Below are 26,882 nucleotides of genomic sequence, written 5' to 3'. Positions count from 1 at the left end.
CTGGTATATTCAATATTCTTCACCAATACTGTATTTCAAATACATTAATTCTTCTGTGATGTTCCTAATTCATTGTGCAGCTTTTCAGTGCATACGAGGCAACTGAAAATACCATGGCTTGGGTCAGGTGCACGCTAGTCTTTAGAAAAGTGATGTCTTTACTCTTTAACACTTTAAGGAGGTATTTTAAAGTAGATTTGTCTAATGCAATATGTCATATCATTTCTTGACTATTGTTTCCATGAGTGTTGATTGTGGATCTAAATAAAATGAAATTTTTGACAGCTTCAAACTTTTCTCCGTTTATCATAATGTTTATTAGTTTGGTTGTAAGAATTTTTATTTTCTTTACATTGAGGTGTGGTCCAAACGAAAGGCTGTAGCTTTTCATTAGTAAATACTTCAAATCCTGTGTGCCTCCAGCAAGCAAGGTTGCACCATCTGCATATATCAAGTTCTTAATTAGTCTTCCTCCAGCCCTGATGCCACATTCTTCTTCATATAATCCAGTTTCTCAGATATTTGCTCAGCATACAGATTAAATAAGTTTGGTGAAAAGATACAACCCAGTCATACATACACCTTTCCTGATTTTAAACCATTTAGTATCTCCTTGTATTTGAACAACTGCCTCTTGATCTCCGTACAGGTTCCTCATGAGCACAATTAAGTGTTCTGAAATTTCCATTCTTCACAATGTTAACCATCGCTTATTATGATCCATATAGTTGAATGCCTTTGTATAGCGAAAAAATACGTTGTCTCCAACTGCTGTTCTTGTAAGTGCTTTTGAGTTGGTTCTGACTCATAGCAACCCTGTATAGGGTTTCTGAGGCTTTAAAATCTTTGCAGAAGCAGGAAGCCTCATCTTTTTCGCACAGAGTAGACGGTGGACTAGATCTGCAGACAGTCCATGGTGCATGGTATGGAGCTACCATATTCCATTGTTGTTGTTCTTAAGTGTTGTCATCAGTTCTAACTCATAGCCACCCAATGTAGGGTTTCCAAGAAGCATCAGGTGATCCTGAACCACCAACCTTGGAGTTCAAACCGACCTTGCAGTCCAGCGCATTAAACCACAATGCCATACACGGACCCCACTCCATAGGAACTCAATAATAATACCATGTTTTGGGAAAGAGTCAAAACTCTCTGAAAAATGGAAAACAATTTTGGACTTGGGAAAGTGAACTAATTATGAGTAAGCATAGATAGTAGTTGGAAGAAGAAACAAGTGAGATCTTTCTGCTATTTTTCTAAGACCTTTCAGAAAATTCCCTTATTCTGTTTGAATGACTGCCTCTTGGTCAAGCTGACATAACTGAAGAAAAAATTCAAGCCTCAAGTTGCAATATTAAAAAATTGTATGTGCAGAATACTGAATGACAGAGGAAGCATCAAAGAAGATAGAAGGAATACAAAGTCATTATACCAAAAAGAATTGGATATATTCAATCATTTCAGGAGGTAGCATATGGTTAAGATCAAAGGTTATAAGCACACTCCCTCCTCATATATTGAGATGGTTAGATTTCAAAGACCAGGTAATTGTGCCAAAAAATGGTGGTGTATGAAAATAGCAGTTATTTGAAAACAGAGAATGACCACATCAGATTTTCAAATGTAGGATGCCTGTTGTTGTTGTTAAGTGCTGTCTAGTTCTGACCCATAAGGAGCTTTGGTAGTGTAGTGGTTACAAATCAGGCTGCGAACCCTAAGGCCAGAAGTTCGAAACTACCAGCTGTACCGTGGGAGAAAGATGAGGCTTTCTACTCCTGTAAAGATTTACAGCCTCGGAAATCCTGTATAGAGTCACTATGGGTCAGAATCGACTTGACAGCGCTTAACAACAACAGTTCTGACCCATAGTGAACCTGTGTAGGGTTTCCAAGTCTGTAAATGAGCCCAGTCTGACCCCCAACATGGCAGCATCACTAAGCTGTACACATAGCTTTGGGTATCCGTAGACCTTAGTCTGTATCAGGAACTGTTACTCGCTCATCATTACCACCAAGCCATTAAATTGGAAACCAAGTTGGATTTGAAAAGAAAGAAACATATTGGATTTGAAAGAGTCCTATTGTGGCACTGGAGAATAAGCAGCGGACCACAAGTTGGTTTGATCTGCAAGGTCGGCAGTTCAGATTTACCAGCTGCTCCTCATACAGGGTCACGATGAGCCAGAACCGACTCGATGGCACTAAGCAAAAACAAATATGTACATAAATCCCACATTACAGTTCAGAGTTGGTTGTATTTAGGTCTTCTGACTGCAAAATTAAAACAAAAAAATACAAAAAGTTGCTTTCAAATTATCTCTGGATACAACAAGTTAGTGTACAGTTACATCTCCCCAGAAATGGGAACTGGGAAGTCGCCATGAAACAAATGGTACCCCTGCAGCTCCTTTCCCCTCTTCTCATAGCAGAACGGGTCTCATTTGTTTCTTTTTTCAACTACTATCCATGTAGCGTAGTGGTTACGAATTGGGCTGCGAACCCCAAGGTCAGCAGTTCGAAACTACCAGCTGCAGGAGAAAGATGAGGCTTTCTGCTCCCATAAAGATTTACAGCCTTGGAAACCCTGTTCAGGGTCACTGTGGGTCAGAATCGACTCAACGGTGCTTAACAACAATCCATGCTTACTTACTCATATATATATATATAATTTTTTTTTTTTTTTTTTCTATATCTGGCTTTTACAGAGTCATTATAAAACAAAAACTAAATCCATGGAAGTCACGGTAATTCTGACTCATGGTACCTCCATGTGGTACAGAACAGAACTGCCCCATAGGGCTTTCTTGACTGTAATAAATAAGCAGATTGCCAGCTCTTCCTTTTGGTGCATGCCTGTATGGGTTTGGACCACTCACCAGGTCCATTATTACAGCCTGGACTTTACCCCATGACTTTTCTGCCTCATCCTTCACCCTTAACTACTAACAGACTCTTGATCTTTCTGAGCTTAACTTCCTGAAAGAGAACACCGGATTAGCCCGAGTCCTCTCTCCATGTGGAATTTGTGGCTACAGAGTGGCTGTCATTGGGTTAACCCACAAACCTCAGTCCTATCACTCATGACCTCATATAATGAATAATGCACTAAGGAGGCTTACTAGAACTGAACCTAAAGAGAAGTGTTTGGGGCATTTTCTGTGAAAATATAAATACTCCACAAAAGAAAAGCATGTTCAGTGCCCAGTAATTGTTATGAATGAATGTGTTGATCCCTTTCTTCTCAGAGGTATGACAGAAATCTGTATGCAGTAGGAGACCACACTTTGTCTGAAGTATAAAGCAGGTTTTTGGCAGTAGATAAGGAGAGTAAGGACGAAGGTAGCACGACTTCTGAAAATGAATGGTCTGAAGTTCTTCACAAATACAACTTTTCCTCCATATATCATGATGTTTCTTATTGGTTCCGTTGTGAGGATTTTTTTTTTAAGTTTTTATTGTGAATTGGGTAATAGTTTACATGGGAGAACATCAGCTTTACATTCATTCTATCGTATATTGTTTCACTGCCATGGTTACAATCCCCTCCATGCATCATCATTCAACAGCATTTACTTCCATTCCCTCTGTTTTCTTCTTTTTTTTAGATGTACACCGAAGCACTCAGGAATATATAGCCATTTATACAACCAAAGGGCACACCCCGCAAGCCCACCTCCCAGCTGTCAGCACACAGCCCCTCTCCCTCCCTGAGTGTGGAGTCCCCAGCCACTCCATGTCTCCAAGTCATATCTGCCTCCATCTCTGGTGTCACAGCTTCTGTGGATAGGGTGCCACACTCCGCTCTTCTTCCTTGATTGGATTTGGAAAGAAAGAAACATTTTGGATTTGAAAGAGTCCTATTGTGGCACTGGAGGATAAGCAGTGGACCACATGTTGGTTTGATCTACAAGGTCGGCAGTTCAGGGTCCTCTGCTCCTGACTACGAGAATAACCACTCCCCTCCTTTTGTTACAAAATGTTTACCTTTACTTTGGCAACACTCACAATCAGTCCTGATAGTAATTATTCACTATTGAACCACAGAGTCTTATCCCCATCGCCTTTCACCAGTGCCATCCAAACAGGTTGGAAACCACTCAGTGGAGAGTCTACCTTATCCCGAACCCTCTGAAACTAAGCTCTCTCTTGAAAACTTGTAAGCCAGTCTGTTGGGGTTTTTTGTTGTTGTTGTTGAAGTGTAACCCAAACTGGAAGCTATAGTCTTGTACCTTCATCAGTAGTGCATCAAGTCTTCTTTGCTTATAGCAAGCCGGGTTGTGTCATCTGCATATTGCAGTTTGCTATTGAGTCTTCCTCTAATCCTGATGCTATGTTCTTCTTCATATAGTACAGTTTCTCCGATTGCTTGCTTAGCATACAGACTGAGTTAAGTGTCGTAAAGGATACAAAATGAATATGCCTTTCCTGATTTTAAACCAGAGATTGATTATTCCCTTATTCTGTTTGAATGACTACCTCTTGGCCAAGCTGAAAGAACTGACTGAAGAAAAAACTGAAGCCTCAAGTTGCAGTATTAAAGGATTGTATGCAGTTAACAACAACAACAACAACTTGTGCAAAATACTGAGTGGCACAGGAAGCATCAAAGAAAATGGAAGGAATAGAAAGTCATTGTACCCAAAAGAATTGGTTGGCAGTCGATCATTTCAGGAGGTAGCAAATGATTAAGATCAAAGGTTATAAACATACTCCCTCCTCATTTATTGACATGGCTAGGTTCCAAAGACCAAATCATTGTGAAAAATATTGGTGTTGTATGAAAATAACTATTATTCAAAAATGAAGGTTGATTACATCAGATTACAAAACGTAGGATGACTGTTGTTGTTGTTAAATGCTGTCTAGTTCTGACCCATAGTGACCCTGTGCATGGTTTCCAAGTCTACAAATCTTTACAGAAGCAAAGATCTTCCACTTTCTCCTGTGAGGTGGTTGGTGGACTCAAACCACCAACCTTGTGGTTCGCAGTCTAGTGCTTATCCTACAGAGCCACCATATTCCCAGAGGATGACTACATCATCACAAAGTTGTCTAATTACATACCTGCCAAAGGACATTATTACATAACTGCAAAACCACTGAGAATCATGGTCCAGCCAAATTGACACATAACCTTAACAGGCAAAGCCAGCATTACTTTGCCTAACATGTCAGCTTTTATTACTGCCAGATGTATGTGATTAATGGCAAAATAGTCACATAGTAGATTTTTTGTACTATTTCTGCAAATACAAACTATGGGATGATGAGACGATCAATGAGTGAGGAGTCGGCATATTGCTACAAAACCACTGTTATTGTTAAGTGCCTTTGAGTCGGTCCTGACTCATAGTGATTCTGTATAGGATTTCTGAGGAATAGCTGGTGGGTTTGAACTGCCAACCTTGTGGTTCGCAGTCCGATGCCAATCCTACAATGCCCCACCAAGAGTCCACATATCATAGAAACCTTTTTAAACAAAAATATCAAAATTTTGATTTGAATATATGAAGTTATTGCTTCATATATTCTTTACCTAGTTCTGGTGTGGCGCTGTATGATAAGCATTCAACTGCAAGATCAGTTTGAAATGCAAGGTTGGTGGTTCAAACTCACCAGCTGCTCCTTGGAAACCTATACAAGGTAGCAACCAATTCGATGGCCTTTAACAACAACCGCATACACTTCTGAAAGTAGTGTTTCTATCCCTCTAGCCCTTCCATGAAGAATTCTGTACTCTCTGACTTACACTATGTCAAACAGCAGTTTTAGCATCCTCGAGGAACTCAAATTGTGTTCCTTTTAAATGTTATTTGAGTTTGGAGGACAAAAAGAAGTTTGCAGCAGAATGCTGTAGGGTGGATTGGGTGAGGTTTTCCAATGAAATTCTTTTATGACAACATTGCTACCCTTGAAGCATGAGTAATTGCACTGTGGTGATAGAAAACAATTCTTCGTCACAACTTTCCTGACCTTTTCCTCACCAATGCAGCTTTCAGTTTTCTTAAAACCCCTTAATAATAAGACCCTATGGTAATCTGTCCATTGAGAAAATCTATCAAGTTTATAACTTTGGAACACCCCTCCACCCCCACACCCCCAATAGTCGCCATAACTCTCTAAACTGCCTTGAATTTAACTCTGCTCAGCAGATCCCCTTGGAAACCACTGTTGTGATTCGACCTTGTTTTTGGTTTTGAAGGTACCCTAAGGAGACTAAGACATGTATAATTCTCAGAGAACTTGTCTGCAGTCGTCCCATGATCACAGAGCCATGTTCATACACATTTTTGTTTTTCAAATAGACTTGTGCAAGTCTGACCTGGAACTCCAATAGCAATACTTTTTTACTTGCTCTCCTAAATAGAATACAGTCTCGATTTTTCCTTATGTTTAAGACCCACAGATACTGCTGTTTACACATAATCTGTTGCTTCTAATCACTACCTAGTATCCATCATATGCATAGCATACATTCTATGGATCTCCTTCACAAAGAAGGACAATCTTCTTGACTCCTAAGTCCTACTACTTCATCTCTCTATTTTACACTTGCCTGATATGGTGCTGTAGGACATTCACTGGAAAATTAAACTGCAAGGTTGGTAGTTCAAATCCTCAAGTAGCTTTTCAGAAACACTATGAGTTGAAACCAACTCGACAGCACTGAACAAATAGCAAAAGGTGTTTTTAAATGAGCTTTGGTGCCTCAGTGTGTTCACTGTTAGCCTGCAAACTGCAAGATCATTGATTCAAACCCACCAGCCCCTCCACAGGACAAAGGTGAGGCTGTCTGTTTCTGTTAAGATTTAGTCTCAGAAACTCTATGGAGCGGTTCTCTTTGACCCTAAGGGGTCTTTATGAGTCAGACTTGACTGGGTGGTTTTGGTTTGGAGGCATTTATTTGTTGCTGGTTCCTGTCCTCTAATAGGAGACTGTGAGAGTAGAGTCCTTTATATGTCCAAAGCACTTATCAGTCTCTTCTCACAGTAAATGCAAGCCATCTGACTCCCAGGCAGCTGGACACACTGGTCCCCACAGACTGACTCCTTTAGATGCAGCCTGGTGATTGTTGTTGTTAAGTGCCATCAAGTTGGTTCCAATTCAAAGTAACCCTGTATCGCGTTTCCAAGGAGCGGCTGGTGGGTTTGAACCACTGACCTTACCATTCAAACCAACCTTTTGGTCCAGTGCTTATCCTACAGCACCACACCAGCCTGGTGATTAGCATTAATTTATCTGGCAAACATTTGTGATTAGCAAGGGAAGTGTCATTTAGGAAACAATGAAAAGCATTCCAATGTGACTTGTAATAGAATTCTTTGAGATTTGAAAACACCACATAATTCATTTATATATCCAAACAGATTGTATGTGAGGATTGGTATGGATTTGGAAAACTGTGTGAATTTTCCAGTATGTTTCAAATGTATAGGAGAATCCTGCTCCCATCTCCTTCTAGGGCACTTAACCCTAGTCCACTGTAGAATTAGTTATTGTTGTTGTTTAGTGCCATCAAGTCGATTCTGACTCATAGAGACTCTATATAGGGTTTCCACAAGTCCTGTTGTGGTGTTGTAGGATAAGCAATGGACCCCAGGATCTGTTTGAACTGAAAGGTTGGTGGTTCAAATTCACCACCTGCTTTTGGAACCCCTGTATTAGGCTGCTATGAGTTGGAACTGACTCAGTGAAACGTATCAATAACATAGGGTTTCCAAGGAACGACTGGTGGATTTGAACTGTTGACCTTGTGGTTAGCAGTCCAGTGCTTATCTTACAGTACCTCATGAGGTTCTTCACATTTCAGCATGTGATAGAGGTTTATCATCCAGGAGTCTGTGTCTCATTAACAAGGAATGAGAGAAGGAATGACAAGTACTGTGGGAGCTGGTCATTTCTTAATGACTAAAAATACATTCATTCCTGAGAGGTATAGATATGCTAAGCTGATTTCAAAATGTATATGGTTTCCCCTCAAATATCATCCCTTCATTTTCTTCTTCTTCTTCTTCTTTGTTTGAACCAATGTTTCTGCTTTAATTCTAGAAGTTTTTTCATTTGTTTGTTTTTTTCTACCATTGATTTTTTAAAAGTTTTTATTGTGAATTGAGTGATAGTTTAGATGAGAGAATATCAGTTTTATACTCATTGTTTCATTGTAATGTTTCTAATCCCTTCCGTGCATCATCATTCAACAGTGTTTGCTTCTATTCCATCTGTTTTTTTTTTTGTTGTTGTTGTTTGTTTTGATGGGGGGGAGGATATACACAAAAACACTCAGGAATATATAATCATTTAAACAACCAAAGGACACATTTTTCAAGCAAGACTTTATTTCATCTACTTTGATCATGTTACTAGCAGGGAATGGTCCATGGAGAAAGACATGATGCTTGGTAAAGTAGAGATGCTCAGTGGATGAGCAGGCCCTCAGTGAGATGGATTGGCACAGTGGCTGCAACCATGGGATCGGCTATAACTGATTATCAGAATGGCACAGGATCAGGCAGTGCTTCATTCTGTGGTACACAAGGTCACTATAAGTCAGAACTGATGGGATGACACCTAACAACAACGACTTAGAGCTAGATCAGCTACTGTTTTTTCTTAATAGTATTTGCTGGCGTTTTGGGAGGGATGTTCTTAACACAACTGGTAGAAGTAATATGAAGGATAGTAAGAAAAGAGTTTAAGTTGTAATAATTTAGGTTAAGCTTCGTATGCATACTGGAAAACCTAAAATTACAGTGACTTCCTATAAAGGATTGCTATAAATTGGAAAGGACTCGATGGCACTTAAGAACAACAGCAACAAACATATGAGAGGAGTTTGTTTTTCTCTCTGTAAATAAAGTTAAGGTGGAAGTTACGTAGTCCAGTGATGCCATGGCAACTAATTTTCATGAAATCCTTAGAGATCTTGTTGTTAAGGGCCATGGTGTCATTTCTGACCATAACCACCCTGTTTAGGGTTTTCGAGGCTTTAAATCTTAGTGGAGCAGCTGGTGGGCTTGAACCACTGACCTTGTGGTTTGCAGTCCAGTACTTAGTACATGGCGCCACCTAGCCTCCTTCAATTTGGGTTCTTCCATGAATGGGTTTCATTCCCTGATTCAGACATTGCAGGTAGCAAGATGGGAGAAGGGAGGCGAAGGCAAGAATCAACTGGGTACATTCACCCTGACTAATGTTATTACCACTCACTACCACTTATCAAGGTCAGCAGTTCGAAACTACCAGCAGCTCCACAGAGAAAGATGAGGTGTTCTGCTCCCGTAAAGATTTACAGCCTCGGAAACCCTGTGCAGGGTCACTATGAGTCGGAATGGACTCCAGGGTACTTAACAACAACAACCACTTACCAGACCTGAGCCACACCTAGCTGTGGAGAAAAGGAGAAAAGGAAGGATAATGTGAGGGATGATTATAAGTGTCTTCCACAGAACTGGGATACTGTGACATAATCTCATACTCTTTTCTCATTTTTCTTATAAATAAAAGAAACAGTTTGAAAATGAAGGATTGTTGTTGTTGTTATGTGTCATGGAGTTGGCTCTGACTCATAGTGACCCTATACAGGGTTTCCGAGACTGTAAATCTTTACGGGAGCAGAAAGCCTCATCGTTCTCCCGCGGAAAAGCTGGTAGTTTCAAACTGCTGACCGTGAGGTTCGCAGCCTGATTTGTAACCACTATGCTACCAGAGCTCCTTGAAAATGAAGGATTTGTTGTTGTTGTTGTTAAGTGCCGTCGAGTCGGTTCCGACCCATAGCGACCCTGTACAGGGTTTCCGAGGGTGTAAATCTTTACGGGAGTAGAAAGCCTCAGGAGTAGAAATGAAGGAAAAGTCACATCTACTGGGCATTATTTTGTATTTGAAGAGCTCGCCAATGAGTTGAAGTCGTTAGTTGTAGCCAAGTCGGATCTGACTCTTGTACAACAGAACAGAATGGCATTGTCTGATCCTGCCCCACTCAGTCCTAGGTTGTGGCTGGTATGCTCGAGTACATTACTGTGTCCAATCTAGGGGTTCATCTTCTAGCTCTGTTGTGATCCATAGGGATATCATTGGCTGATTTTCAAAAGTGGACCAGTAGGTCTTCCTAATTCATCTTCGTCTGCAATCTCTGCCCAAACCTGTCCACCCTGAGTGAGCCTGCTGGTATTTGAAGTATTGGTGATATAGCTTCTGGCATCATAACAATACACCAGCATCAAACCAACACACCAAGTATAGCAAACTGATAGACAGTGGTGGTTTGCCAATGATGCTCTTCACAAGAGGAATTCAACAAATTATGGATTGTGTACATGGACTCCTGGTGTGGTACTGGAGGATCAGCACTGCACTGTGAACCACAAGGTTGGCAGTTCAAAACCGACGGCTGTGCCTCAGAAACCCTATACAGGGTCGCTATGAGTCGGAACCAACACCATGGCACTTCACAACACATAAAGAGAAGTGTGTGCCACTAGCCATGGAAAGAATAGTTTGGTCTCATGGTTTTTCTATGCCATAGTTAATATGGGCCTCACAGGCAATATGGGAAGGTGACAGCTGTTTCCTATTTTTTTGTCCCTCCTCCAAGAGAGGCAGTGATGTTTCAGTGATAGAATCCTTGGCTCCATGTGGGAGAGCTGGGCTCAGTCCTAGCCAGTGTACCTCTGCACAGCCACCTCCTGCCTATCTGTGGTAGCTTGTTTTATGATGCTGAACAGGTTTCTGCTGAGCAGTTAGCAGGGCATTTTGTTTCTTTGTTTACTGGCAACCAACAACAACAAATACCTCTTCGATTACTCTTTTCTGTTCTTTTCCCAGAGCTGCTTCCTCAGGGAGCTTCTTCTTTGTTTTTGTTTTTGTTTTCTCTCCAGCTCTGATGCCGCAGGATAAGCACTGGACTGGGAAGCAGAAGGTCAGCAGTTCAAATCCACCAGCACTCTTATAAAACCCTATGTAGGGTCCCCAGGAGTTAGAACCAACTTGATTGCACATAACAACAACAGCATTTCTCCTCACCTTGGTGTGCATTTAGAATGCACACTCTTACAATGGATGTCAGGTAAAAAAGAACAAAAAACAAATCTCCAAATGCTAACTACTAGCGGCAGCTCTATTGGAGATGAAGACTTCTTGATACCTTATCAGTGATCATAGGCATGCGGTCTAACCATTCAGAAGCTGATCCTTAGCTCAGGACAATGTATCCACCATTCTCCTTTGGTACTTTGTACTGTTGTTGTTTTTTGTTTTTTCAATATTTTCCAACTTGTTTCTTCAGATCCTATTGTAACTCCCAAAGTGTTGTTAGCTTTCTGTCCTATAGTCTTTTTCTTTCTTTCTTTCTTTCTTTCTTTTCTTTCTTTCTTTCTTTCTTTCTTTCTTTCTTTCTTTCTTTCTTTCTTTCTTTTCTTTTTCTTTTTTGTGGGAGGAGAGTTGTATTAAGTTAGAAGTAGCTTCTCTTACAGATGTTATTTTGTTGTTGTTGTTAAGTGCCATCAAGTCGGTTCTGACTCTTAGCGACCTTGTATACAGTTTCTGAGGAGCAGCTGGTAAGTTTGAACTGTCGGCCTTGCAGTTCTAAGTGACCTTGAGGTTGAGTGCTTATCTCTAAGGTGCCACACCAGGACTCCAGATGGCAATGGTAAAAAATTTAAAGGACCATTTACTATAGACATTTTGAGCTCTACCTTAGAGCAAGTTCGCCAGAACACCTGCTTCATATAGGTGTTTTCAATTTGCACATAGTAGGTGTTCCATACGTATATGCTGACGGACACTTGAAATCACGCTCTGTTTTAGCTAATTGGCTGCTCAGAACTAGGTGAATGAAAATCAGAGGCGTGAGAAATTGCATCAAGCTGCAGAGGGATCCAAGCCTGTGCTTCCACAAACAATCCTAATTAACTGCGCCCGTGCCAGCAACACGAATCAGACACATCTGGAGGACAGAGAAGGGATAAAGGGTACACTGGCTTGCCTCTATCTGGTGCACATACGTGGAGGTCTCAAAGCCATGCAATAGGGGAATTTGCTGGTGTTGGGGAGACTTCTAGTAGCACTGGTGCAAATGCAGGTGGGAAGGCAAAATGAATAACCTTCAAGACCTGCCACTGATCAAATCATCTTGTTGGCAGGTGGACCTGTCCCCATTCTCTGCCAGGCCCCAGCTACCTAAGCTCCAGCGGGCACGGTTAAGAGCAGTCTTGGCCCAAGATGTGGCTCTGGCATTGTAGCTAAGTGTGCTTGTGAACTGCTCTGAAGGTACTTAGCTGCAGAGTGAAAGCACTTCCACCCAGACAGCCTCGCTCCCTGCCCCTGTATCACAGAGAGAGCTGGATCGCCTGGGAAAGGCGGGATGAGCACTTTCCCTAGATGCTACTTGTAAGGCACTGGTGCGCGATTCAGTTCAACAAAAGAAAAGGGAAGCTTTGCCCAAATTCTAGGTCTATGTGAGACCTGTTGCAGACTAGTCAGACTCCAGGGACCTACTCTTATTTGGTGAATTTAGGGATGGATCTTGTGTCCAAGTACTTTGGAAGTGTTTGAAGAGACAAAAGAATGTGTATGTGTGTCTATTTGAACATACATAGGATGGATGGGAGTGTATTTGTGTAGTAATGCTTTAGATTCAAACGGAATTGGATCCGTGTGCCAACTCTGCCATCCACTCCTAACTATATGACACTGGGGAGTCTCTGAGTGGCACAAATTGTTAATACTCTTGTCTGCTGTCTGAAAGGTTGGAAATTCAAGTTCACCAGGAAGCTCCTTGGAAGGAAGGCTGACAATCTGCTTCCCCAAAACCAACTACTGAAAACCCTATGGAGCTAAGTTTTATTCTGACACACATGGGGTTACCAGGAGGTGGAGTTGACTTATAGCAAGGGGTACTGGTATTTGACTTTGCAAGAGTTACTAAATCATTTCAAGTCTCTATTTCCTCTAGAGTAAAATGGAAACATTACTATGCATCTAGATGTTTCTTAAGGATTAACTGAGATAATGTACATGAAATGCTTGGTACCACTCTTAGCAAATATACTAGTCAAGCATTTTCAATATTTCTTTAATCGGGTAGTCCATGGTTCAGAGTACGGGTTCAAGTTCTAGTTTAGCTACTCATTATCTGAGTGTCTTTGGGCTTCATAAGTACTTTCTCTAAGTGTCAGCATCACCATTTGTAAAATGGGGGAACTAACAGCGCCTTCCTCACAGAACTGCTGGGAGTGGGAAATCAAATACCAAACAGATCATTTAGCACAATACCAGGTACTGAATGGGAGTTCTGTAAATGGTGGTCATTGTTTATTGTCATTATCATTCTTATTGAGGGCAGATAGGCATCTACTGTGTCTCTCTGCTAAGTATGTATGCTATCAATTAAATAGTCACTGAGCCCCAGCTCTGTGCAGGGCATTAGATAAAGAGCTGGGGCACAGACAATATTCCTGTTTGCTCTACTCCTGTCCCTACAGTTATAGTCTGTAGGTACTGACAGCCAGACTATTAACATATGCTGATTTCCAAAAATGTATATATGAACTCTTTTCTTTTCTTTTAGTCTGTACCAGCTGGGGGGTGAGAGGTAACAAGCCCTATGTTTACCAGTTGTTAACCTTTTTTTCTGACTGATGCTTTTTAGACAATCACAGTGATCACTTTGAGGTATCAAGTATAACTTATTAATATATGCAAATATTGCATTATATGAAAATAAATCTAAAAGTATTGCTATAAAATCATAGAAACCTTCCTTAAACAACAATATCAGATGAGGCAATGGTGGGCCAGTGATAGAATTTTCACCTTCCATACAAGAGGAGCTCTGGTAGTGTAGTGGTTATGAATCAGGCTGCGAACCTTAAGGTCAGCGGTTCGAAACTACCAGCTGCTCCGTGGGAGAAAGATGAGGCTTTCTACTCCCGTAAGGATTTACACCCTCGGAAACCCTGTGCAGGGTCGCTATGGGTCGGAACCGACTCGACGGCACTCAACAACAACAACAACATACAAGAGACCTATCTGTCAGTGGGGCATGGGCTTTGCTATGACTGTTGAACAGGGTTTATCAGAGCTTCCACATTAAAAATAGAGTAAGAAGAAATGCCTGGGTATGTATTTCCCAACCAGACAATGAAAACCCTATGATCACAAGGGTCTATCTACTCTGCAACCCATCATGGGGGTGGCACAGGACTGGACAACGTTTTGTTCTGCTGTAGTTGGGGTCATGATGAGTTGGGGCACATTCCACAATAGTTAACAACAAAACATGCTGATAAAGCAGAGGAGCAATTTAGTCCTAAACTCTAACTAGAGGTAGGTTTCTCTGTATTTATAGTAATAAACAAACATGTTCAGCTTGAGACCCTAATCTTAAATATGATATCTGTCCTCTAGAAGGCTACTCATTAATTTTAAAATATGGATAAAAGCTGGCCCTTTGCTTTTGAGAGCTGTCAAAGTTAAGTGTACATAAAAGTTGGCAGCCTGGAACCCAATGCCAGAAAACCCCACAGAAAGGTTTTGAGAGGCACAACCTGGGTTGGCCTTGGACCAGCAGCGCTCAGACTTCCCTACCTAATTGCTCTTGCTGGCAGAGGAGATGAATGAGGCCATGGAGAGCCTCGGGGTGGGGCATGGCCAAACAAACAACAAGTGACCTGATCCCAGCAGGACATTCCTTTGAAGTATCAAGTATAATCTTATCAATGTATGCAAATACTGCATTATATAAAGGTAAATCAAAAAGTATTGCTATAAAATCATAGAAACCTTCCTTAAATAACAATATCAAATTGTGAAGGTATTCTCTACACATCCTCCATCTAGGTCTATACACTTCTGAAGGCACTATTTTCATCTCTCTAGCCATTCCTGGTATAAGCACTGGGTAAGCACTGGATTGCTAACCTCAAGGTTGAAGGTTCAAACCTACCTGCTGCTTATTGTAAACCCTATACAGGGTCAGTACAAGTTGAAACTGACTTGATGATACCTAATAACCACAACAATAAACCCTTTCCCAAAGAATTCTATACTCTTCGATTTACACTTTGTCAAAATAGCAGTTTGGGCGTCCTTGAGGGACACAAATTATTTTTAAATTTTTTTGTTGTTGTTTAATTTGGGAAGAAAAAGAAGTCTAAAGAGGCAAGATCAAGGCTGTAGGTTGTTTATGGTAAAGTTTCCCAATGGAATTCTCAAAGGAGAGCCCTTGCTACGCTCCAAGAGCAAGCAGGTGCATTATTGTGGTAAAAAACAGTTTCTTGGCATAAACTTTGTTGACCTTTTTCTCACCAATGCAGTTTTCAGGGTTCTTAAAAGTTCTTCCTAATAAGCCCCATGATCATGGTGTATTCTTTAAGAAAATCTATCAAGATTACCCTTCTGAAGTTCTCCCAAACAGTTGCCTTAACCTGCTGAGTTGAGCTCTCTTCTTTCAATTGCTCTGCCCAGTTTGTTGTTGTTAAGTGCCGTAGAGTCGGTTCCGACACATAGCGACCCTGTACAGGGTTTCCGAGCAGATCCTCTTAAAGGCCACTGAATTAACAGGGCCTTTTTTTATTTAAAGGCTCCTTAATGAGACAAAGACAAGTATATTACTGAGAGAACTTGTCTGCAGTCATCCACTGACAGCATGGACATGTTCAGCCATGTTTTGTTTGGAATAAACTTGTATGTGTATGTACATGTTTAAGGTGCAAAGACTGGGACCATTAAGGCCTTTTGTGGTGCAAGGGGTTAGTGTATTCATCTGCTAACCAAAAGCTTGGAGGTTGGAATCCACTCAAAGTGCCTTGAAGAAAGTCTTGTCCATCTACTTTCAAAATATCCGTCATTGTAAATCCTATAAAGCAGTTTTACTCTGACAGACATGAGATTGCCATGGGCTGACTCCATAGCAACTGATTTATTAGTACTGTGTATGATGATGGCTAAACTCTCCAAGGTCAGTGAATGCCTGCAGCCTGGAAAACACTTGGATTGACTTAGAGGAGTCATAGAAGCTTACAACAAGGCTTTAAAAAGTTTGTAGAAAAATGGAATGAAAAGATAATGGAATATTCCCAAGAACTTTCTGAAGCCGCCGGTAGCCTTCCTTTGACACTGTCAGACCAAACAGAGAAAACAGGGCAGAAGACCTCCAGGCATCCACTTTGGGCTAATTCTGTTTACTGAGAGTTCATCACACTGTGTTTCTCCTCTACCAGCAAACTTGTTGGCTTCCCTTAAAGCAAGACTGGAGGGAGGCTTGGGGAGGGCAGGGCTAGGTACAGTAGCGCATGTTCAGCCCTGGCCAGTCCCAGGCAGAAAGCGTTCTGGTATCAGGTAAGGAATGGTAGGACAGGCCATCTCTTGTCCTCAGTGTTCTTTCTCCTTGAGCTCAGGACACAACAAGGAACACAGCTTTAAAAAAAAATTAACCCACAGACAGACACCCTTGCGTTCCTGTTTGATTCTCACAGAGAAACATGAGGTTCTTTGAATGAAAACAAAAAACAAAACACACAAAAACAAAAAGGCACATAATAACTTTTCCAAATTTTATAGAAATAAAGCAAAGAGTCGAATAACTACTGCCCTTGCAAAAACCCAGTAGGCAAACAGAAGATGCTAGTCTTCGGCTATCTCAGAGCCCTCCCTTCCCATACACAACAGCCACTTTCCAGAGGAAAGAAACCCAGAAACAGTCCCTGCGTGGCCACTTTGTTTCCCTTACTCGCCTGTCCAGGAAAAACTCGCCCGTCCCTGCCCGCTGAGTGAGGCAGAGGTGAAGGATAATGGGGACAACTTTCCGGGGTCTCAGACCCCGAGAGTCCCCGTGGTCTGCCCAGAGAGGGCTCCAATCGCCTGAGCTCCCTCCTGGACGCTGCAGGCGGCCCGGGGCGGGGGAGGGGGTCCCGGTGGTCCGGATAGGTCTGGGGCTGGAAGGGTGCGGAGGGGTCTTAGTTGCCCGGAGCGTCCACGGGGCTGCTCAACCCTCGGCGGCGCGCGCAGGTGCCAGGCGCCCGCCCTCGCCCCGCAGCCTAGCCTCCCCGCCCCCCGCGCGCCCCCACTCCGCAGCAACTAGGCACCCGATCTGAGGTCGGCAGGAGCATGCGCCGTGCGCTGCCGGCGGGCAGGAAGGAGGTAGGAGCCCATCACTCGGGCTCCCTTTCCTTCACCGAGCTGCCAGTTGCCGGTTGCTAAGCAGTTATCATTGTTTCTGTGGCGATTGCAGAGGCTGTTGCTAATTGGAGAAGCCCCACTAAGCAGCAGCATCTTCCCTTTGCCTATCCATTCTCTGTTCTGTGCATTTAAAGAGGAAACTAGGTTTGACTGCCCAATCTTCCTCCTCCTCCTCCAAATAGCCTTGCGATTTCTCAAGTATGGACTAAACCACACCTTGCATATCTTTTGGACTCTGGTGGCCCCAAACTCACCGTGAAATTGTCTGCCACTGACGTGGTGGGCGCACTGGATAGATCATGACTACAGCCAAGGAGCAAAATGCTTCAGGGAAATCCGTGCAGCAGCAGGAACAGGTAATGCTGCTTTTCGGGGTGTCAGTGTGTGTTGTGTGTGTGTGTGTGTGTGTGAGAGAGAGAGAGAGAGAGAGAGACTGAGCAAGAAGAAAAAGACATCTCTTGGATGGTTCTGTGCCTATGTGTGACTGGCACCACCTGAGTCTCAAAGCTGGGAGACGAAATAAAGTGCTGTGAGTGCAGCTGGGGTCTGTCTCTGCTCTCCCGCTTCTATTTTTAAAGATCCCCTGGCTTTATCAATAATATATGGGCACAGCATCTGGCGGGGTAGACTTGATGCGGAGGTGTCTTTGGACAAAGGCCTCTCTCTTTGGAACTGCCTAATTTAAGATATGACAGTTGCAAAGGTTTTCAACTACTTTGTAATTTTGAGGGGATGGGTGGTTGGATCATCACAAGTATTGCAGCTTCATCTGACCCTCCAACAAGAGTTTGCTTTGATGTTTTAAGACAGGTCAAAAGCGCATGTGTGAACTATGTTCGAAGGACTTTTCATTTTCTTCCTCTTGTTCCTTTCCCTCCTTTCCCCCCAGCTGTTTGTTTTTTCACTTAAAAATGGTTATTGCAGTAAAATACATGGAACATAAGATTTGCCATTTTAGACATTTTTAAGTGTGTAGTTCATTGCTATGAATTGCATTCATAGCGTTGTGTGACCACTGTGTTCAAAATCTCCACTTGGAAGGTACTAACAGGTGAATCCTGCTCATCCTGGGCACACAGAGCGTGCATACTACACTCCCTGATAGTGGAGCCAGAGGATGGCTAATTAAGGATGCTCTACAGCATAGGAAAGTCAGAGCCTTTAAAGGCATAGCAGAGGATGGCCATGGAGGGCATTGGGGCCCATCTGGCAGAGGGCAGCTGTCACCCTGCCCTGAAGAGACCCCCCATCTGCAGAGCTCTGGATCTTTGGGAGAATAAAGGTGAATCAGCAGGCTGTGGTTTTCTTACTCATGTTGATATTATAATTCCCTTCTTAGAAGGTCTTGAGGGTTCTTATCTTTTAATCACTGCTTAGTTCACCTCAGGCAGATCATTAAAATATATCCTGGGAGACACCAATAGATTTGCAAAGCAGTTTGCTCAAGCTTGGTAAATCAACAGCAAAAGCTGGTTCACCCTATTTATTTGATGGTTGTTGTTTGCTCCCATTTCCCAAAATTGAGGCAATGAAAGGGATCTCTCCAGAATTTAGGAAAGCAAAGAGCTTCATGGGAGACCTAGTGTGAAAGAATGCTGGTATTGGCCATTCAGACCTATATGGAGACAACTTTGGGTTTATATCTTTAGTGGGAGCTACATATTTTTTATTATTTCTTGAAATCCCATTTTTCTATGAAACAAAAGAATTAGACCATCTTATAAATGGTAGTATCACCATCATCATCATCAGCAGACCTTAAATGTAATTTTATTTTACTGTGAAGAAGATTTGGAAATCTAAAAATCCTTGTATTCGGTGTGTTTATGCTGAATAGGTAAATGCTTAGTAGAGCGTGATAGGTTTAAATAAGCAAATCCCAATCAGGACCTCTCCCTTTCTGTAATTTTGCAGAGTATTTATTCAGTAAAGGGTATTTCAACCCTAAATTGACATTCTTTAACTAACTGGGTTTCCTTTCATTACAGTTCTCCTCTATCATTAGGTAGACAATAACGATGAGATGGGTTTTTGAACTTGAGCAAGGTCTTAACATTCCTTTCCTTGCCATGTGTAAGTCTAAACTGGGCCATTGGATGGCAAAGCCTGATCTGTATTATGTAAAAGAAGTTCCCTGACTCCTGGGCAGTTTTGCTATTATTTTGCTTCAGGATGCCAGGAAAGTAGAAATGACTCATTGGGGCTGGGTTTCTGGAGGACATAGATCTCTTGGTTTGATTTTCCACTTTTTTTTAAAGTGAAGAGCTTCCTACTTAGACCCGGTTATGTTGTAGAGGACTTCAGCTGGTGGGAACCTGAGGACATGAGGCAGCATGTGACATGGAGGGCAGGTGTGGAATAAAGAAGCAGCTGTCCTTGTCACTTGCAGTTGGAAAGGTCCTTTCCTTGCACTCTCATAGTGGCATCTTCTTGACTGGGGAATTCACGAAGCTTCAATTATGAAACCCAGTGACGAGGGGGTCAGCAGCAAGGATAAGACATGAGAAGCAAAAAATGATGGAGGACAAAGATTGCACACTTCAAGTACATACACCTTTAGGGGACGTTGGCTAAAATTTTAAACTGTGCAAAATACAAAAAGGTGAATAAAGCACTTAACTCATAAAGGCTGCTTCTTCTCCCTCAATTATTTATTAGTTCTTAAAAAGCATTTAGACTATTCTGTGTGCTTAAACTGCGGAACTCTTAATGTGTTCTCTGATTCTTTATTTTGTTTCCCCCCTTTTACTAATGAAGCTTTGGAGACTGAGTGCTTTAGTATCTTGATGGAAGTGGATTGCTGGTGTGGGGCTTGGTTTGATTTTCTAAATGGGAAGCACTAGATTGTATGAAATAAATGAATAATAACAAGAGAGTTGCTATGGAGTTGACTGAGTTGACTCCAACTCTTGGCACTCAGATGTGTGTCACAGTAGAACTGTACTCTATAGGGTTTTCAATGGCTGGTTTTTTGGAAGTAGATTGCCAGGACTTTCTTCAGAGGCACCTCTAGATAGATTCACAATTGAACCCTTCGGTTAGCCGTTGAGTGTATTAACCATTTGCATCACTCTGGGACTCTAGCCACCTTACTGACTTTCCTCAAATCACTCTGCCTTACTTCTTAGGAGAAGCTCAGTGCAGTGGTACCTTCCCCACCTTTACATTTTGACTCGGTACTTTAAACATTGGGATTAAAGGAAGCATGATAATGATTTCCAACAGACTCCTTCTGTTTGGTTTCTGCAATGTTGTTGTTGTTAAATGCCATCAAGTTGATTCCAACCCATAGCAACCCTATATAGGGTTTCTGAGGAGTGGCTGTGAGCTTGAACCACCGACTTTGCAGTCCAGTGCATTAACCCACAATGCCATACCAGAGGACCACAGATGTCTTAACAAGCAGGTAGAGAAATGTTACAGTTTCTTACCTTGGTAGTTGAGACAGAGGCATGTGGGTTGCAGTGGAAATGACTGTTGTATGCAAGTTAATGAAAAAATTTAGGAGAAGATTAAGAAACCTAATGAGTTTACCCATTGAGATTGCTATTTTTTTTTTCAATTTTTTTTTTTCTAAAATAAGTACTAAAAAGTAGACAAACATGTGGAAGCGTGTGTTATTTTTTCTCCTAAAGATAATTTATGAACATTATCAGAATAAAAGGAACAACAGACTTCTAGAAAATCCTTTCTCTTTCTCTTTTGAGATGCTAAACCTTATTTTTAAATGAAGTGTCCATAACCTAGAAATGTTTAGAAGTGCTTCTTTTCAGGTCATTGGACTGAATTCTCCTTTGGCTCAAGAGCTGATAAGAGAATGCAGAGATTTATCTGTAAGGACTGGAGCAGTTTGGACCATGAGAAGCTTGGACCATCAGCTCTGTGACCACATGGAGAAGTTATCGAAACACTGACTGGGGTCATATGTGCTCTATTCTCACAGTAGACTGCATGTAGCAGAGAACCAAATTAAAAGCTTTTATCCCCTAAAATAGAAATACAAATTTATTTTTTAAATGAAGTTCTCATTTCAATAATTTATGACTGAAAAGCAGTGATAAGTATTGCTAACTAGGCTAAGAGAAGAAAGATGATTTTTCCATGCTCCAATGTACCATGACACATTTTTACTTCTTATTTTACTGGATGAGAAGGGAAATACTGGGTAGGAATAAATTTTTAATGGTATATTCTGTATGTGTGTGTCTATGTGTGTATATATATATATTTATATTGTTGTTGTTAACTGTCATTGAGTGGGTTCCAACCTATAGTGACCCTGTATAGGGTTTCCAAGGACCAGCTGGTGAGCTTGAACTGCTGACCTTGTGCATTACCTGCAGCACTATACCAGGGCTCTCTCTCTTATATATATATATGAGAGAGAACTGTGTATGTCAGAGTAGAACTGTGCTCCTTAGGGTTAACAAACAATGAATAGCTTTTGGCTCTGGAGCTGAGTATCTGACGTACCCTGTCCAGTGCCTTTTGCTTTAGACCTTGTTTCTTCTGTCAGTGTTGAAATTAGGTATGAAAAAGAGGATCTGTCTCATCATGTGATTTGATTTTCGTATGTAACCATGTTAAGAAAACTGAAGTGTAAGGTAGGCATCCATTGGTAAGGTAAGTGTGTGTTAACAACAATAACAAAATGGAATTAAAATGAAAAAAAAAAACAAAAAACAAAAAACCAAGGTTCTTCATGCACTGCTATCCTGGGTGTATGCATTCTGTAAGTACCAGTATAGGCTGACTTTATATTGTTGTAGCTAAAAGCCATCTAGTTGGTTCTGACTCATAATGACCCTGAATAGGGTTTCCAAGGAGCAGTTGGTGAGTTTGAACTGCTGACCTTGTGATTCAAACTGACCTTGTGGTCCAGTGCTTATCTTCTGTGCCACATCAGGACTCTGAGTTTATTTTGTTGTTGTTTTTAAGTGTCATTGAGTCAGTTCTGACTCATAGCAACCCTGTATAGGGTTCCAAGGAGCAACTGGTGGGTTTGAACTGCCGACCTTGTGGTTTGCAGTCCGGTGCTGATCTTACAGGGCCACATCAGGAGTCTGACTTTATATTAGAGTTGGTCTTATATCAGGCATGTACCAAATAACAAATCCTGTGGCTGCTTTCTGTTTCCAAACTCGGAAGGATTTTATGATCATGGAGTTGAAATTTGCAGCATTTCCCTCTAAAGAAAAATTCCCATAAGCACAGACTTTGAGTCAGTGTCTTGGGCCCACTCAGAGAGTGTTGGCATCTATTTTTGGAAGTAGTGTCCAGGATACCAGAGAATCCTGAATGTGATCCTCCACCAGCTGCCTTACAAAAACACATGAGCAATATAACAAAGTCTTGATAATAGAAGTTTCAGTGACAATTTATATATAATTCCCTTATCTGGTCAATTTTTAGAGATTTAACTTTCCTTGCTAGAAACCAAGAGAAAACATTTTCCCCATTCTGAAACACCATGAGACTCAGAATATCATCTCAGGATTATTGTTGTTAAGTACCGTGGAGTCGGTTCCGACTCATAGTGACCCTGCACAGGGTTTCCAAGGCTGTAAATCTTTACAGGAACAGAACGCCTCATCTTTCTCCCACGGAACCGCTGGTAGTTTCGAACGGCCGATTCGTAACCACTATGCTACCAGAGCTCCTTTCGTCTCAGGATGCTAGGTTGTTAATGTGGAACTCAGGCTTCTAAAAAGTCTGTGTGTGTGTTTGTGTAGCTGTGAGCAGGTGAGCACCTGATTGAAAGATACCATCACAAATCTGAATAAATGGGGGAAACCATGCTGGCGGTTGAGGATGCTCTTTCAAAACATCTTCAAGGGTCAAAGTGTGTCGTCTGCCAGGCTCCTGTAATGTAGTTGAAGGTGAGGGGAATTCATACTCTTTAAAGGGTAGATTCAACACTTCACATAGGTTACTCACAGAATGTATCAACTCAGAATCAGAATATTCTAAATAGCTTCTGATTATTTCTCCTATATAAATTAGGCTACAACAGAGATAACCTTATGGCAATGGTAATGTTTATTTAAAAATTAACAAAAGACTGTTTATTCTCTATTTTTAAGAGGTGATTTTTCTCCTCATTAGGATACTTAAGGTTTGTTATAGCACTCACTTGGGGAATTCTAAACTTATGATGCTAACTATGCATCTCCTGAATGGAAGAAGGAAGTAAATATATTTTTAATTTACATAGTCAGTCTAATACCCCATCGACTTATTAGACAGAAGTCAAATCAGAGGAAGATTGTTTTTTGTAAAATAGATGACAGAACAAGAAGAGAGTTAACATAGTAGCTGATAGGGAAAGAGAACAGACTGGGAGCAAGTCAAGGGTAGGAGAAATGGAAGATTCCTCATTGTATTGTATGAACTGAAGTGGGGCAGCCAAGTGGCCTGCTTTGGAAATGCATACTATATGTATGGAGCACATGGATATGATTTTGGAACATTGAAAAAGGAAACGAGTACATGAAAGTGCTTCATAACCTGGGTAGCATAAAAAGAATGTATCAGCTGCAAAGGGTTAGGCATATTCTAGTAGTGAGGGGAGAATTTTGAACCAAACATAATAGATTGCTGCTGGAAAAACCAGGAATTTCAGAAATATAGGCAACAGGAAGCAGGACATGAAGGTACATTTTCATTTTGGTGGTGAATTACCTAATCTAGGCATAGCTTGACAGATGAAGAAAGGGAAGCTTTCAGTTTTCAAAAAGCTAAAAAAGACTGTGTTTTCATAGTCTTGTAAGAAAACAATAAAAAGAATCAACAAGACACGAAGTTGGTTCTTTGAGAGGATTAATAAAATCGGCAAACCACTGCCAAACCTAACAAGAGAAAGAAGGGGAAGATACAAATAACACAAATTAAAGTTAAATGAGTGACATCACAACAGAATCAATAGACATAATCATAATAATAAAAAAAGAAAGGAATACTATGAAGAATTCTACTACAACAAATCTGAAAATCTAGAAGAAATGGACAAATTTCTAGAAACATACTACTTACCCAAATTAACACAGACTAAAGCAGAAAACTTGAACAGATCTCTAGCAAAGAAGAAATTGATCAGGTCGTGTAAAACTCCCAACAACAACAACAAAAAGTCCAGGCCCAAATGGCTTTATTGGTGAGCTCTCCAAACATTCAGGTAAGAGCTGACACTGAGTCTGTTCAGAATATTCCAGAACATAAAAAAGAATGGAAAACTCTTGAATTCATTTTATGAAGCAAGCATAACCCTGATAACAAAACCAAACAGCGCTATTGCTAAAATAGAAAACTGTAGACCAACATTCCTGATAAACATGGGGATATTGCAAAAAATCTCAACAAAATCAAAACCAATAGAATCTAACAACATAACAAAAAAAAAAATAATGCTTCATGATCAGATGGGTTTCATATCAGGTATGCAAGGATAGTTCAGTATTAGCAAAATAATCAACATAAGAGAATCAACATAGAGAAAACAAGGAAAGGAACCACGTGGTCATATTGATTGAGCAGAAGAGGAATTTGACAAAATTAACAGTCGTTCCTGATAAAAACACTCAACAAAATGGGAATAGAAGGGAAATTCTTCAACATGACTAACGCTATAGGATAAACACTGGACTGCTAACTTCAAGATCATTGGTTTGAACCCACCAGCTGCTCCTCAGACACCCTGTACAGGGTCACTATGAGTGGGCACTGACTTGATAGCACACTAACAATAGCAACATTCAGAACAAATAGCCAACATTACTCTCAATGGAAAGAAACTGAAAGCATTTCCCTTGTAAATGGGAACCAGACAGTATTCAATATTGTGTTGGAAACTTAATTAGATCTCTAAGGCAAGAAAGGGGTATCAAAGGCATCCAGATTGGCAATGAACAAGTAAAACTCTATTTGCAAATGATATGACCTTATACATAAAAAATCCCAAAGACATGACAAGAAAATTATTGGAATTCATTGAAATATTCAACAAGTGGCAGGGTACATGACCAGCATACAAAAAGCAGTTGAATTCCTTTACACTAATAAAGAGAGCTCTGATAAGGAAATCAGAAAAACAATACCATTTGCTATAGCCATCCAAAAATTAAATACTTAGAAAAAATCTAGCCTGAGAAACAACAACAACAACATCAAAAACTATACAAAGTAAACTACAAAATTCTACTAAAAGAAACCAGAGACTTACAGAAGTGAAAGACTAGACCATGCTCATGTAAATGAAGTCTTAACTTTGTAAAAATGCTAATGCTACCTAAAGCAATCTGTAGGTATAATGCAATCCCAATCTAGATTCTAAAACTTTTTTTTTAAAGAGATGGGGAATCTCATCACCAGCTTTATATAGAAAGGAAAGAGACCCTGGATAACCAAAGCACTACTAAAGATGAAGAACAAAGTAGGAGGCTTATCACTTCCCAATCTCAAAACCTACTGTACAGTCAGAGTAGCCTGGTAGAGTGAAAGACACACAGATCAATGGAATAGTAAATTCATACATTATGGTCAGCTGATCTTTGATAAAGAGCCAAAATTCATTAAACGGGGAAAAGATGCTGGCAAAACTGGATATCTGTTTGCAGCAGAATAAAACACCTTATGGAAAAATGAACTCAAGATGGATGAAAAGATCTCAATGTAAAACCTAGAACTAGCAATATTATCAATGAAAAAATAGAGACTAAGGGACTCTGGTACATGGCAAAAATACACTATCAAACATAATTGAAAACACACAAACAATGGAAGAAAAACTAGAAGACTTTCACTTACTAAAAAAAGAAAAATATACACTTGTATACATCAAATGTTTTTACCAAAGTGTAACAAGAAAACCCACAGACAGGTGAAAAATTTGGCAATGACTTCTCTGACGAGGAACTAATCTCTAAAATTTATAGAAAACTTCAACTCAACAAGAAAAAGACAATATAATTAAAAATAAGCAGAGGATTCACCAAAGAAGACATCCAGGTAGCCAACAAACATATGAAGAAAAGCTCATGATCATTAGCCAATAGAGAAATGCAAATCAAATGAGATGCCATCTCACCCCAGCATCAATAGCATAATTAAAAAAAAAAAAATGCTAGCAGGAATGTGGAGAGACTAGAATCCTTCTACACATCTGGTGGGCCTGCAAAATGGTGCAGTCACTGTGGAAAACGGTATGTGCTTACCCAAAATGTTAGAAATAGAAATACTGTTTGTTATTGTTAGGTGCTATTGAGTCGGTACCAACTTATAGTGATCTTATGCACAGCAGAACAAAACACTGCCTGATTCTGGACCAACTTCACTATTGTTGCCATGCTTGAGTCCATCAATGCTGCCACTTGGCCAATCCATATCTTTGGGAGTCTTCCTCTTTTTCTCTGACCATTTCACCTTACCACACATGATGTCCTTCTCCAGTGACTGGTCCCTCTTGACAATATGTTTGAAGTATGAGAGATGAAGTTTGGCCATCTTGGCCTCCAAGGAACACTCTGGCTGCACTTCTTCCAAAATGGATCTATTGGTTCTTTTGGCAGTCCATGGCACTTTCAATATTCTCCTCCAACACCATAACTCAGAAGCATCAATTCTTCTACAGTCTTCCATATTCACTGTCCAGGTTCCACATGCACATGAGGTTACTGAAAATACCATGGCTTGGTTCAGGTGTACCTTAGTCCT

At 40.8% G+C, this 26,882-nt stretch overlaps 1 protein-coding gene across 2 annotated transcripts in view; it reads left to right on the top strand.

Moving 5' to 3' along the window:
• The window catches only part of DPP6 (dipeptidyl-peptidase 6), a 1,346,563-nt gene that overhangs the window by 368,044 nt on the left and 951,637 nt on the right, over window positions 1-26,882 (top strand). Inside the window, exon 1 of one of the 2 annotated variants that reach the window (XM_006871298.1) lies at window positions 17,451-17,530. The exons of the other annotated variant lie outside the window; for it this stretch is intronic. Within the exon in view, the coding sequence (XP_006871360.1) occupies window positions 17,474-17,530 (57 nt within the window). The 5' untranslated portion in view covers window positions 17,451-17,473. Of the gene's footprint in view, window positions 1-17,450; window positions 17,531-26,882 lie in introns of those variants that run through there. 2 annotated transcript variants of the gene reach the window in all.

Source organism: Chrysochloris asiatica, unplaced genomic scaffold (genome assembly GCF_000296735.1).
Source record: "Chrysochloris asiatica unplaced genomic scaffold, ChrAsi1.0 scaffold00166, whole genome shotgun sequence".
NCBI classification, from domain to species: Eukaryota; Metazoa; Chordata; class Mammalia; order Afrosoricida; family Chrysochloridae; genus Chrysochloris; species Chrysochloris asiatica.
The sequence above is the reverse complement of the archived record's forward strand: the minus strand, read 5'-3'. Positions and strand labels throughout refer to the sequence as shown.